Raw genomic sequence first — 15,807 nt, 5'->3', positions numbered from 1 at the left:
AAAGTGAATGGTCTGATATAATTGACACTTTGTACATATTGTCGTAGACACAGAATAATAATGATACTATTTCATCATCATCATCATCTTCAGTGATCGCCTCACTCTGTGTAGAGTATACTCGCGATTTATGTTTAAAAACCGTGCATGCGCAGCTGAAGGTGGACTATGTACAGTCTAAAGATATCTCTATGTACAAACTTTAAAATCTGATAAAAAAAATCAGCGTCGACGTTACAAGGTGTGTATGCCAGCCATGACCGTCTTGAAGCCATCTAGGGTGGACTGGTTCATGGCGCACTGAGGCAATCGGTTCCAGATGATGACGGAAGCTGGGAAAAAGCTGTTTTGATATGAAGACTTGGAACAGGAGATCTGTGTGTATTGCTGATCATTGAACCTGGATGACCTAGATTGACGGAGTGGTGGATCGGGTTTGATGTCAACTAGTTTGTGGTTGATCTTGTACAGCATAGTTGCCCTAGCCACATTACGTCTATTTTATAGAGTATCCCACTGGAGATCCTGCAGCATAGCAGTGACGGAGCTTGTTCGTTGATAGTCTCGTTTGACGAACCTGGCTGCTCTACGTTGTATCATCTCCAGCTGGTTGATGTGGGTCTCGGCGTACGGGGACCAGACTGTTGATGCATACTCTATGATCGGACGGACATAGGTCTTGTAGGCTGTTGCTTTGGCACGTGGTGGACTTGAGCCGATATTTCTGCGGATGAAAGACATGGTGGAATTTGCCTTTTTAGTAATGTTATCAATATGTGTTTTCCAGGACAGATCAGGTGTGATGGATACTCCAAGGTATTTAGCTGCATCAGTGGGTTTCAGTGGTATGTTGTGGATGTTGTAAGTGAAGCTCACTGGTTTTCGTTTGTTGGTTACATGGAGAACTTCACATTTTTCAGGATTGAAAGCCATTTGCCACTCTCGCTCCCAGTCTTGAAGGTGGTCAAGGTCATCTTGTAGTTGTCTGGCGTCTTCCTGGCTTGTGATATTTATTACAATGCTAAGTTGTTGCTGGCGGTGGTGCACCTGTCAATATTCTGCCCGTCCGGGGGGAGGGGGGTGGGGGGAGGAAGGGGCTGACCCAGGGGAATTTGACATTTCAAAAATTTTGTTGTCTAAATCCCCACCCCAGAGACAACCTTTTTTTCTAAATCCAACCCTAGAGCCTGGTTGGTACATCAAATGTTTGTCAAATTCCCGCCTGTCGGGAATGGTCTTCTGTCTAAAGTCCCGTGTATGCCCGCCGCTCCCCCGGGCGGGCAAAATATTGACAGGTGCATGGTAATGAAATTTTATTCAAAATACAATTTTTCTTACGATAAAGTTTAAGATATGTCATACGCATATTAAAGGTGGTCAATCATTTTATGACATTTTTCATTATTTTGGTGCATTCTGTGAAGAATTTAAGGATCTTACATGCCTGCCTGTGTAAGACGTGGTTTTCCCTACCCGAGGGACAGTGTGGAATGGAAAACCGAGCGTCAGCGAGGTTTTTTATCCATGCTGTTCCGAGGGTAGGGAAAACAGCTGTCTCACACAGGCAGACATGTTAGATCATTTTTCTTGCCTATCATGTTCAAAATAGATCGTGGAGACAAATAGGTTTGGGTATTTCCTGACATTTTTTATAAAGTTTATGACGTCACAATGGTACCAGTACTATGTGACGTCACCTTAGTGCACCATCTATTTAGACAAGGTTTTTCCCTAGGGAAAGACAGGAATATCTATCCCCGACGCGTGCTCGGATAAATGTATACTTTCCCCGTTAGGTAGGCAAGAATATAAGGATCTTACATGCCTGCCTGTGTAAGACGGGGTTTTCCCTACCCGAGGGACAGTGTGGAATGGAAAACCGAGCGTAAGCGAGGTTTTTTATCCATGCTGTCCCGAGGGTAGGGAAAACAGCTGTCTTACACAGGCAGACATGTAATATCATTTTTCTTGCCTATCATGTTCAAAATAGATCGTGGAGACAAATAGGTTTGGGTATTTCCTGACATTATTTATAAAGTTTATGACGTCACAATGGTACCAGTACTATGTGACGTCACCTTAGTGCACGCTATTTTAGACAAGGTTTTTCCCTAGGGAAAGACAGGAATATCTATCCCCGGCGCGTGCTCGGATAAATGTATACTTTCTCCGCTGGGTAGGCAAGAACTAAATGTCTACGTCCCCGTGAGGGGTTTGACATTAACGGAAGATAGATAGATAGATAGATAGATAGAATAGAATAGAATAGAATAGAATAGAATAGAATAGATAGAGAGACTCGTAACACAGCGCTGGGATATACTGAAACTTATCTGTCCCATGTGTGTATGTCCACCTAATCCCCCGAATGGTTTTTTTTATTTACAACATTCAGAAGGGATGGTAAATTTACATTTTATCAGGTACTTTCATATATTTTCATTATTTTGTAATTGATAGGGGACGATGTCAGAATTATGTTCTTCACTTAATAAATATTGGGGTATTTCAACAATCCGAACTCTGAAGGCAAGTTACAAAACAATGTGTGGTTTCAAAATTTATCTGTTTCCAATCTATCCTGGTTGCGCTGTCAATTTAGGAGGTACTTGATCAATTTTCACTGCATTTCGATTAGATATATATTTTTCAATGTAAATGATCGACAAGTATAATAGGAGAGACCGGGGCAAATCGGAACAGAAAATAAAGTTTTAACCGTTTTATATATTCGTCTTGACTATTAATATTTTGATCAGACATCGCATATTCACCAAGAATAACGACTCTTCTTAAATTCTGAGCGAATGGGTAAAATATGTTGGTTCAAAGTGACAAGGTGTGATGTTCCAATATGCCCCGTCGATGGGGCAATTGGAACACGTGATTCCAATGACAATGAATCAAATCTTATGTGTTTCAATAACAGAATATAAATCGGTCTTTTAAATTATCTGTGAGGGTAAACAACATCTCTATGCACATATTACCTGAAATAAATTATATACAAAATGTGTAATTTTACTCAAACTTTACATTTAAACTTTCTCCGCCAATTTTTATTGTTTATATCATTCCGCCATTACAACTTTTAGAAATAGTCGACACTGCTAACGCCAGTCTTATACATCATTAGACTATTTTAAAGTTATCGCCCTGTTTCGACTTGCCCCGTGTTCCAATTTGCCCCGGTGTCCATACCACTGATACTATTTATACAAACTAAATCACCACGGTACCACAATGTACCAGACCAATTACGGCAAAGCGCCCAGCAGTGCAAACGAACACGCACATGCCACAACCCAATAAAATTAATTTCGAAGCTGCTTTATATACACGCCCGAATAGTACTACACATTCGTACTGGTTCAACATTTGCATATCTGTTTCTCATGTCTCACAAATCAGTAGTGACATTTTAGGGGTTTTTTTTTTAATTGATTGGGACCAGAGAAGCTATATTTTCTCTCTCTGAAAGCTAACTGGATCTCGAGGATACATTGAATATATAGGGATAGTTTGCATTAAGGGATATAATTAAATTTAGAACAGTTGACTTTCCCCTAGGATACAAATTCGCATTATAAATCATTATATAGTAGAGAGAACTTATACGAACTAAATCACCACCACAATGTACCAGACCAATCACGACAAAGTGCCCAGCAGTACAAACGAACACGCACATGCCACAGCAAGTCCACTAACCCAATAAGATTAACTAGTTTCGATGCTGCTATATACCGGAATCGTTTCTGATTTAATTAATAACGAGAACGCGCGCTAGTGTTAAAGATCGATATCTGATTGGATCATAGATAAGTTTAATTGACAGGTGGCGACTGACTATTTGCAGGCTGAGTAAGGTCAAACCCAACTCTCTTAAGACTGATACATATAGTGGCTGATTTCTGCCATGTCGTGTTGGCGTGTTAGCGAGGCGAAAACACGATAACAAGAAAACTCGACAAACACATTATTTGTCGAGTTTTCGTATCTTCGTAATTTCGTGTTGGCAGGGCGAAAACCCGAAAACACAACAAATTCTACGAGAAAACTCAACGTTTAGAGGGCGCCGAGACAACAAACGTATCTGTCGAGTTTACGTGGCCTCGGAAAAAACACCCGGCAAATACTTTATTTGTCGTGTTTTCTTGATTTCGTGTCTTCGCCCTGCCGACACGAAAACATGAAAACACGACAAATACTTTATTTATCTAGTTTTCGTGTTTCGTTTTGGCGTCTTCCGTTAGACATGTGCACAACAATTACACATACGTATATTTTAAATCATTAACGAAAATGGTGATACATCTTTACAAGGAGAATTATAATAAGATAACATCCTATCTTGTTTATATATTTATTAGGTGGGCGGCATTTTCTTACTGTGCGCTATGTTATCTATCATCAGTTCATGATCTCTTTGCGCGTCTTGTATAATGTGTATTCGTTGTGCACATGTCTAACGAAGACGCCAAAACTAAAAAAAGGAAGAAAACTCGACAAATAAGATATTTGTCGTGTTTACGTGTCGGCTGGACGAAGTTACGACAACACGACAACACGACAAATAAAGGGCGCCAGCACAACATATTCATACCCGCTAACACGAAAAGTCGCCAATCAAATATGTCGTGTCGGCGCCCTCTAAACGTCATGTTTTCATGTAAAATGTATTGAGTTTATTACGTTTTCGCCTCGCCAACACGATATGGCCGAAATTAGCCACCATAGATACAGGCCTAGTCCTGGTATGTAGCTGGATTTAATCTTGGACCGTTGAGCGTTCTTTAGAAAGTATGTTGTATGTTCTTGTTATGACCTCTGGGCGCGGACTAGAGCCACAAGTATATTGGACCTGAAATGAAAAATATGATCACTTTGATAAAAAAATCTGTTTCCATCCCAAATCAAACCAAAATGAAAATAAATAATGAAATATAAGCCCGTAAGGATATAGTGTCCGGTTTATAATCAATCATAATTAGAAATTAAGAAGGGTATGAATAATCCAATTAAGATTTTTCAGTTTTGTTTATTTTGGATGAAAACAATCTTTCTTTATCTGTCTGGCCACATAATTTATCCCTACCCGACACACGTGCCTGTGTGTAGTAGTCACTGGCCTTTATGTATAGTGGTGGGTTTAACAATGTGCACCTGGCCATTATGGTGAATTTCGAATAAGATCAAAAGTCGACTGCTCAGGTTGCCCCTACTGTATTCATTTTCGTTACAGATCCAGGGGTTTACTGCTGTAGTTGTTGCAGGCAAATCCAGCTGTTCGGCGTTTTCTAATGCTCTGATGTCATTCTACTTCCTAGAGGTTTGAATCTGGGCCATGTGGAGTCAAAAACTAGGTCTCTAGGCCAGATCAAAGGAAGACTTTGATAACAATATAGAGACACTCTTGATCAGAATGGCCATGATAAAAGGTAGGCCAAGTTTGAATATGGGTCATCTGGGGTCAAAAACTAGGTCATCCGGTCAAATCAAGAAAAAACTGTGTGTGTACAATAGGGGCTGCACTTTTTACTGGATATTCGTGAAATTTGATCAAAATAATCTTCTTGACGGAATCTAGATCAAGACCGAACATGGGCCATTTAGCGTAAAAACCTAAGTCACCTGGTCAATGTATATGCAGCAGGGGCTGCATTTTTCATTTGATGTGCATGAAAATTCGTCAAAGTAGTTTTTATCTTGGTCACATGGGGTTAAAAACTAGGTCACCAGGTCATATCAAAGAAAAACGTTTTTATACTCTAGGGGCCACATTTTTTATTCAATCTTCATAAAACTTGGTCAAAATGTTTGTTATTTACAGTCTTGTATGATTTTGAATCTGGATTACGTGGGGTTAAAAAATAGGTTACTAGGTCAAATAAAAAGAGAAGCTTGCGTGTACTCTAGAGGCCACTGTTTTGCTCCAATCTTCACGAAACTTTGTCAGAATGTTTGTTTTTATAAAGTCTTGAACAGGTTCTAATCTGAGTCATGTGGGTTAAAAACTAGGTCACTAGGTCAAATCAAAGAAAACGCTTGTTTTCATTCAAGAGACCACATTTTTGGTCAAATTTTGATGAAAATTGGACCGAATATTTGTCTCTATTAAATCTCGGACGGATTAAGAATTGGGTCAGGTTGGGTAAAAAACTAGGTCACTAGGCCAAATTGAAGAAAATATCGTCAACACTCTAGAGGTCATATTTTTGCTCCAATCTTCATGAAACTTGGTCAGAATGTTTATCTCCTTGAAAGCTCGAACGACTTTGAAACTGGATCATCTGGTGTCAAAAACTAGGTCACTAGGTCAAACATGTTTACACTGTTATTGTGTGTTACTCAGGTGAGCGACCTAGGGCAATCTTGGCCCTCTTGTAACTTAAACTTCCTATTCTCTGAAACTACTCGTTCGAATTATACAAAAATTAGTCAGATGCATCCTGGCATGGATATCAATATTCAGACACGGTTCAGCTTGGCCACTTTTAAAATAGAAAAACAACAACCTTTAAACATTTTCTTCTCATGAACTGCTTGATAGATCTTCACAAAACTTGGTCTGCAACATCATGATTAAGTATTCTCCATGTATTCTTGAAATCTTCAAATTGAGATGTTTGGTCCATTTTAGGTGCCACAAGAGCTAAAATAGAAACAACATTTAAACCTTTTGGATCTTCATCAAACTTGGTCTGTAGCATGATTATAAGATCCGCTCCAAACTTTGTCCAAATGTGGCACTTGGCCCCGTTTGTTGGGCGCTAGACAAAAAGAGAAATACCTTTAAATGACTTCTTCTCGTGAACTGCTTGATTGATCTGTAGCATTATTAAAAGGTCCTGTTGCAAGTTCGGTCAAGTCAAAATTCTGACCATAAGAACCCAACCGATTGAGTTATAACCAGTAAGGGGACCATCATTTGAAATACTGCTGAAATCTGACCTAACCAGATTTTCTATGCAGCTTTAGACGTGTAATAATAAACAGTTTTTTGAAGCAACTCTCCACTACAGTTTCTATTTGTGGCTCGCCTACTTTGCGATGAATGGCTCTGGCTGTGTTTGATGTGACCAGTGCTTCCTTCCTGTCAGCTCTAAACTTTTTAGTATTGATACTGTTAACCAGTTGGGGTTCAATGTCAATACATCCAAAGTGTTGTTTCACCATGCCATAAAAAAGTTTGAGGTCAGAGCATTATGGTTTCATACAATGATAGATTGCAGGTCTGTTTTCAATTGTATATATTTACATTCGCCCTATTCTTTTCCATTGAAATTTATGACGTTCATTTTGTATGAACAGCAAAAGGAAATGCGCCAAAGTTACTATAACAGAACAGAACCCATTTAAGCATTTGCAGCTCAAAACTCAATGTTTTGCTGAAAGGGAAAAGATAACTGGAAAACACCAGATCGCATTAGAGAAAAGTAGTTGCAGGGTGAAGGAGAAATAAGATTGGGTAAGTTTCGGCTCAGAAGAATAAACTACTTAAAAGTTTGGCTTTGTTCAATTCTTTTGAGGAAGCTGATGTAACTATACTTGGCTCGATTTTCGGTATAGTTGGTCTTGGACATAAACCCTTGTGTGTTAAAAAGCTGCTGACTTTCTTAATCTATGCGACTTGCAAAGAAGTGTTGCATATATTAAAAAGAGATGCCCCTGGTATCCAATGATATTTCAAGAACGTTACAATCTTCAGGTGGCCAATTTTACTTTTGAGTTTTGTGACCTACGACGTTCATTAAAGTTTTCTTCATCTTGTTTGTTAGACCTGTGGGAAAAGGGTTGTGAAACGAATGACTCTATCTTTAACCAAACAATTTTGCATTTTGCTTTTGATCTTTCCATTTCTGAGGCAACAACAGGATTTTTGGCAAGGGTGAAAACGCCCCATAACATTTACCTGGGTTTCTATATTCCATATATGGAGTGTAATCTAGGATGTGGGCGTTAATCAAGACAGTGTCCAAAAACAATATTTTGATTCTTTGTAGGAGGATTTAAAATTCTAATTTCTTCTTATTATTATTATGAACTGGCAATTTACATAATTTATTGCATAAATGACAATGACATAATGTTATCTTAATCTTGATTTTTTGTCATGGAACAGCCCAATTATAATAGATTTGATATTTATTGGAGATATAAAACACAGTCATTCCGCATCTTTAGGTTTAATATGACACCAAATATATGACAAAATATTTACTTAGTGATATTTTATGTCCTGTGAAAGTCTTGAATGGCTTGATTTATACTGCAATAATGTTTAGGCTAGTTAAAAATATTCCCCGGTTTCGGTTTCATGATGTGTCGAATGTGCTTAAATTGTAAAGAGCCATAAACTGTTTGTATTTTACCACAATAACAATATTCGATGTGATCGACAAACAGTACTAAACCAAAGTAAATATATGTCGCTTCTTAGGAGTTTAAGCAAACTGTTCACATAAATTATGCACGAAAACATAAGGAGATATTCAGATTTATAAAGTACTTGAAATATGTCTTTCTGTCTCATTCTTTCTGTTTTTTAAACTTAAGGACGTATGCTAGAATTTGGTGCGAAAATTTTCCCAATAACAGAATTTCTTCAAACTTTGGATATCGAAGGACAATCATCTAAGAAACCAAAAAATGCAATAAAAATCATAGGTCACCGGTATCGAATAAGAGTTATCTGCCCTTGAAAACGGCATTTCCCACAAAAATGACGTTTTCAAGGGCAGATAACTCTTTTTCGATACCGATGACCTATGATTTTTATTGCATTTTTTTGTTTCTTAGATGATTGTCCTTCAATATCCAAAGTTTAAAGAAATTCTGTTATTGGGAAAATTTTCGCCCATCTCATATACAGGGAATTCTAGCGTACGCCTTTAAAGTAAAAGACATCAGTATTGTTTAAAGCTGAAATACCATTAAATTACATTTTACATGTAGTTTTAATTGATATGTAAAAAGTTTGTCAAGCCCCTTCATAATTAAACCACATCTCATTATGTAATGGTTTTTAACAAAAATACATTTTGAGCGAAGAGAGAAATCGACAGACACAAAATCTTAAATAATGATTGATCAATAGAAATCATGAAGCTAACATTTTCATCCGGGTATTAGCACATGATTGATCTAGATATAATAACAATTTCTGAGGTAAAACAGATAATGGAACAAACTTTCCCAAATGATGAATAACACGCAGAGCATTTGAAGTCAATAAGGCTTAGCAAAATAGCAGTTAAAAGTACAAAATGGTACAATCTTGTTTTAGAAGAGTTAAAGAGAAATCACATGCTGCCAAAAACTCAATATTTTTTCTTGGCATCAGAAAGTGTGAAAGGTGAGACATCCAACTAATGCCTCGGTCACAAAATCGTACGATGTCTGAACGGGTTTAAAATTCGTACGAGTCCACAAATCCTTATGGTCTCTGTATAATCGTAGCGTCTGGTCACAGTACCTACGGGTCACGTACGATCTTTAGAGGATGCAATCGTAGGATATCCGTACGACATCGCAGACAAGTCGTGCGGAGCTCGTAAGGAGCCCGGCCGTACCTCGTATGGTACTCGTGGGTTCGTACAGCGCTCGCACGGCACTCGTACGGTGTCCGCACGGTGTCCGTGCCACAAGAATAAATCAGTTCGGCGACGTTTGAATAATTTCCATTTTCAATCGTAGAATATTCGTAATGACACCGTAGACAAGTCGTACGGAGCCCATACGGCGATCGTAACGCCCTGTGAGTCCCGTACGGTCATCGCACGTTCTCCGCACGGTGTCCTGAATATCGTAAGGACATCGTACGTTGACCGTGCGATAGTCGTGCGAGCATCGGCAAGCCTCGCAGTTTTCCAAATCCGCACGGATATCGTGCGACGCCCGTACGAGCTCTTCCGGGGCTCGTGCGGTTCCCGTACGGGGTTCTTGCGAGCTGCTTCCGACTTCGAAAATCTCTACGAGCTCGTAGATAACGCGGGAGCTCGGTGAAACATTTTCTCTGAGTTCCCGAGTCCTCTACGAGTACGAGTCAACGATGTCCGTACGGACGCCGTACGAGTTTGCCAAAATTCGACTGAAAACCTACTCGTACGGAGCTCGTAGCGTTCTTGTGACCGGGGTTTTAGCTACATGCGCGTAGTAGTAGTTTCGTTCACAAATCTTTATCCAGTCCATGAAGTTCTGTGGCAAACGCTTCCCTAGTATTGCCAGCACCATTTCAATGCATACCTTCCGTCTAATGATAAATACGTCAAAATAAGAGTTTCCTGGTTCGAAGTCAAACAGATCGTACTTGTGAAGAACGTAGGGTCTGAAATTCCAAGAAAGAGCGAAATCGAGAAGTTTTTGATATGCTAATCTTGCTATTTCTAGTGGAGTTGTATTCCCACACATGTGCGCTCCTCTAAAATCGTCGGCTAAGTAAAATATACAATTTTTCAGCCAATAGCTTTTTATCTCTTTTGGTGGACTGACGGATTGTTTTCTGATATTCTTATAAATTGAATTGTCAATGACTGGCGGTTCAATGTCAATTTGAACGTCTGGGCAAATATCTGCACTTTTCGCAATCTTTGCTAAAGCATACGCTTGCCGGTAAATTTCCGGAAGAGATTTCATGATGGCAATTTCTGCAGGAGCAACGCTTATCTGTAGGAGCCGGTGTTTGTCGTCTCTGTTCGAGGAATTGCATGTTAAGTTTATCGAATCGTTCATTCGATACCATCCTTGGGAAAAGCTGTTTTCTTCGGTTTGCATCAACACGAAGCAGCCAGCAGCATTCACAGTGTCATGCATCAGCTTCATATGGTCAAACTTGGTATGCCTTGGCCACCATCCTCGTTGATATACTGCTGGCACTAGGTCGATGCTTATTTTCATATTCTTGTTGTGTGCCCCGACCCAGTACAAGTCGTAATTGAAGACGGGTTTCTTATAGAGGACACGAATTGTTTCTTCAGATCTGGTATAAAGATTGCCGTCTTTCCAAAGCTGCGTTTCATTCAGAGCTCTTCTTATATATCGAAAAAGATAGTGTAGGAATGGTAACGCCAAGAAATAACGATCAGTATCAGAAAACGACATATATTCATCGTGCACGGGATTGTCTCGAAACCGTAGTTTTGCGTATCCGGGATTTGCAAACTCAGATGTTTCTATGTCACAAGTTTCACCCAGACTCTCAATACAAAGCACAAAGTCGAATTCATCAGGAGGCCCTACTTTCGTACCTTCCGCTGAACTTCCGGTTGGGAAAACAGATATTCGAAACCTAGAGTCATACCCGCTTACAATCTGACAAACGCTTCTAACGTGTTGATTTACTGCTGATACTATGTCAGACACATCTGAATAATTGTCGAGGGTCTTTCCAGCTTTGTACTTTGATTCAAGAGCACGTTCTGCAAACATTTCAATGTCTTTAGGAAATCCTGCCAGTAGTTTATCTAAAGGCTGACCCTTATATAAGGATGACAAGTTCAACGTTACACCCTGTGACTTATAAAGAAAGTCAACTTTGTCAGCGGTTGGAAGGCGCATTGCCGAAGCTAGCAATTTCCAGCAGTTTCGATTTCCATGTCGACGTGCCGTATCTAATGGAGTGTCTCCTAGTGAGTCTTTGGGGTTTAAATCAGCACCATGTTTCAAGAGCACTTGCATATGCTCCTCTAGACCTCCGTATGCAGCATAATGAAGCGGTGTTGCCATATAGGCATCTTTGGTGTTTTCCGTAAGACGACACGTTCTTGACATTGCTTCAATAACACGAGGATTTGTGGATTGGTTAAGCATGTAAAAGACTGGAGTCCTGCCCCAGCGGTCTGGTATCATAAGATCAAGTTTATTGTGGAGTAAGAAGTTACAAACTTCTTCATAAAATATTACCGATCCAGCTGATTGACCGAAAACGTTAAGACAATTTATATCTATACCCTTCTGAACCATCAGGCTGCAAATTTCCAAGTTGTGTTCTGATAATACACCACCTTTACCAACACGCCGGTGCAGTGCAGTGTTACCAAGATTGTCGCTGCCATGAACAGACACGCCGTACACTTCTATCATTCTTTTGAAATGTTCGGAAGTTAGTTCTCCATTTTCAACCATGAGACACCAGGGTGTCGAACCAGACACGTCTTGTTGACTGAGTAACTTTTGTAAGACAGGCTGATTGATCTTTCTCATTTTCTCAAAGAAACTCATACAGTCGTGACCAATCTCCGTCATGCTGTAAATGTGAAGAAAGTTTTCCCCAGCTATGTTTACTGCTTTAAAATCAATATCTTGATATTTGCTCAGCATGTAACCGAGAAATTCTGTATTGTCGTCTTGAAGGGATGCTAAATGCAGAATAGTTTGTCCATATTTAGTTTGAGCGTTAATGTCAATTTTTGCTTCAACAAGAATTTTCATCCCCTCTTTCCAGTTGCCGTCAAATTTCTTGCTAGAAATCACAAACGTATGCAGTGCTGTGTATCCATTAACATCCATGCAATTCACATCGATTCCTGGCTGACTTAGAAGTACTTTAATAGTTCCCACAGACCTAGCAGCGGCGGCATAGTGCAACGGAGTTTGTCTCCAGTAGTTCTGTGCATTTACATTTGATATCCCTCCAAGTATACGATGAGTAAATGCATTAACGTCAGGATGCTTGCATGCTATATGAAGAGCTGTTTCACCCTTTCCGTTGCATATATTCAACTTATTCGAGCCTTTGTTCATTGCTAATTCGAAGAACCGAACCTTTTCTTTCTCTATGCATCTGTGAAAGACACCGAGATCTTGAAAGACATCGAGATCTATTTCATCCAACAGTTCATCCATTTCAATGATTGAGTATCTGAAGAAGAAAAATACTCGTATATAGCATTTTTCTGCTTTCAATGGTATTAATACTGGATGCCACTAGTTTACTAGCGATACAATACCATTCTTGGTTAAAATGTATCATCTAAAATGTGTTTTAAACTAAGTTTGTTAAAATGACGGGCCGTATTCATAAAGCATCTTCAGTATAAGTATAAGAAATTGATTATTTACTAAAGTATTACTTAGGTAAGAAATTATTTTTACTTAAGTATATTTGTTATTCATAAAACAATTTAATAAGTAATTCTTGGCTTTTATTGTGGACGAAAACATTAAAAAACCCATTAATTTCAAACAGATACAACATGCACAATTATGTTTAAAGTGCTTTTATCTGAAAAGCAACACTTTAATCCTACTCACGACGCCATTTTGTTTTCTGACTTAAGTCATTTCTTACGTATCTTAAGTTTAAGCTGTTTTATGAATAGGACTTAAGTTTTTTACTTAGACTTAAGCTGAAATCATCACAAACTTAAGTAAAATCTTCAACTTAAGTCAAAACTTATACTTAAGATGCTTTATGAATACGGCCCCTGAAGTATAAAGATATTTTTCAATGAAAATATATCTCCATACAGTACAAATGCGACGCTTTTGGAATGATTTTTTGGTTCAGTATATATAATACACCTTAATGTCTCTCCTATAAGAAGCTGAGGCATACTTTTATACTAAGAAAGAACAATAGAATAAACCTTCACTGTCTCTCCTATTGGCAAGAGATTGTGACTGACAGAATTATTGAAGAAACCAGTGTGAAACATACGCCTTTTTTCGGAAAATGAAACGTTTCAATTTGATGTACTGTTTTCAAATTTCAACTACGTAAAGGACTGATTTAAGATATATTGAGGATTCACTACATTACAGTCACATTTGCCGATTTTAAAACTTCTTATCAACAAAAGATTGTTTATATTCATTGTAAAATAATCATCGTTTAACATGTCTGCACGAATGATTTGATAAAATACATAATGTTGCAATCAATATGAAATGGTAAAACAAATTTCCATTACTATATTTATTTTATATAGCATTAATGCCATTGAAAAAAAAAACTACACGTGTTTTTAAAGATAACTAAGTCCATATAAGCTTACACTCATATTTTATTAAATTGAAAATGAATTTTTCAATAGTTTTTTGAACAAGATTTAAACGGAAATGAAAAGCAGCATATAAAAACTTGCTTTTGTTAAACTTAAAGTGTTAAGAATTGTTGCTTTGAACGATAAAGTTTCAATAAACGTGCCCAGCTTCCGACTATATATTAAAATTTTTCACCTGTCTGTTGTTCATTTTTTAACACTCCATTCTTCCTTAAAACAGAACTGATCACAAAAGGCAATCTACACGAGATAACAAAGTGGATAGTGATTCACACTCATAAACGATATTAGGCAGTCTGGACCAATCAGATTACTCGGCTTATCAGTACGGTATTAGTTATTGTTTAAGGCCAATGAACGTTGAATGACGCAAAATGTTCGATCTTGTATACTCCGAATGAAAACTATTTTCATTTTCAAGATTCGTTGAAACAAGAATTATGAATGGTTTGAATAGATTTACAGCAGAATACTTGGACGCACATTTGCATGCAATGTCTACATTTATATGCTCCATAAAAACTGCATTTTCTAGCACGAAACTTCATTAGCATTGTTACTAACCGAAACACGGAACACTCCTGAGGAAATCATTGGGTTGTGCTTGTTTACAGACATCAGATCATCATAAGAGAGATGCATACGTTACCACTGAAGCACAATATTAGGACGTATACTGGTTATCAACACAGTTAGTGGACAATTTAGTCTGATCATTTTGAATTTATAACATTAAACGAAAGCAACAATAAATCAAGCAAAGCAATGTGACTGGTATGAATAGCAAACATTGACTATTAAATAGGAATAATGGTTTTGGATATGGTGCCTGCTTTTTACTTTTGTCTTTTCGCAGTTCCTGTGATATGCAGGCTCCATAACCTCAGATCCCCTTTCTAAATTCCAGTTTGTTTAGTTCTGCCCTTTGTTTTTTCGTTTAGGGCAAACCAGTTTATAACTGGGGACCATACGCCGCTTTTCATGGAAATACACGCTAGTGCATCATTGAATGTTCCATGTGCACCGCCGTATGAACACACCTGCGGATGTCTATAAATTGTTTTTTACTTGTAGCATGTGTAAATGTTGAGTTCTGCTCAACCCGGGGTTAGAGAGCGTGGGCGGTAGCATGCCTTTCCACTACCGTCCAAGAACAGGCTCAATCAAACCGAGCCTGCAACATTTTCGTTGTTGTCATGTTGAGCGACCTGTGGAGTTTCCACTTTTTCTGTTTGAGTAAATTGTGTTATAAGCTTTAATTATTTTTATGGTGTTCATACATGTGAAAACCCTTCCGAATAAAGCATTACCCATTCACCAGGGTTTAAAACGTACATAAACTTCAAACAATTAATCTAATCCTTATAATTCCAAGTAAATATGTGTCCACATCATTTTTTTTTCTCATTTTTACTGGTTTGCACTCAGTAACAAAAATTCGAAAACAATATCAAAATTTAAATCGAAACCATAATAAACAGAGTGGAAATTAACTAAGTAAGAAAATGAGCCTCATACATTTTTCAATAAGAAATGAAAGAGTTATCGCCACTTTTCAAATGTCACAGATATCTGAATCAACATTGATGTACGCTGATTTATGCGCATGAATACAAAGATGATAAACACCAATATGTGAGCAACTCGGCTTCAATTATTAGGTATTAGAATTATTCTGGTATGAAATACCTTGGATGTGCTTGAAGTACATGCTGAGGCATTCACAAGCTTCAATAATATATTCTTAAACATTTTTTTGCGTTTGACTGTTGGATAAATGTGAAACCAGATAAGGTAGCCG

General features: G+C 38.1%; 1 protein-coding gene across 1 annotated transcript; it reads right to left on the bottom strand.

Moving 5' to 3' along the window:
• Nucleotides 1-8,173: 8,173 nt before the first annotated feature.
• Nucleotides 8,174-14,279, bottom strand: LOC123556503 (uncharacterized). Its single transcript, XM_045347268.2, has 2 exons — nucleotides 14,182-14,279; nucleotides 8,174-12,862 (listed from the first exon to the last, which is right to left on the bottom strand). The coding sequence occupies exon 2, from the start codon at nucleotides 12,844-12,846 to the stop codon at nucleotides 10,102-10,104; it is 2,745 nt and encodes a 914-aa protein (XP_045203203.2). The 5' UTR covers nucleotides 12,847-12,862; nucleotides 14,182-14,279; the 3' UTR covers nucleotides 8,174-10,101.
• Between the last annotated feature and the right edge of the window lie 1,528 nt (nucleotides 14,280-15,807).

Source organism: Mercenaria mercenaria, chromosome 5 (genome assembly GCF_021730395.1).
Source record: "Mercenaria mercenaria strain notata chromosome 5, MADL_Memer_1, whole genome shotgun sequence".
In the NCBI taxonomy this organism is placed as follows: Eukaryota; Metazoa; Mollusca; class Bivalvia; order Venerida; family Veneridae; genus Mercenaria; species Mercenaria mercenaria.
This window is presented reverse-complemented; position numbering and strand designations above follow the sequence as displayed.

Excerpts from the sequence above, each read along its gene's own strand:
- LOC123556503 (XM_045347268.2), bottom strand. The coding sequence starts at position 12,846 with ATGGATGAACTGTTGGATGAAATAGATCTCGATGTCTTTCAAGATCTC.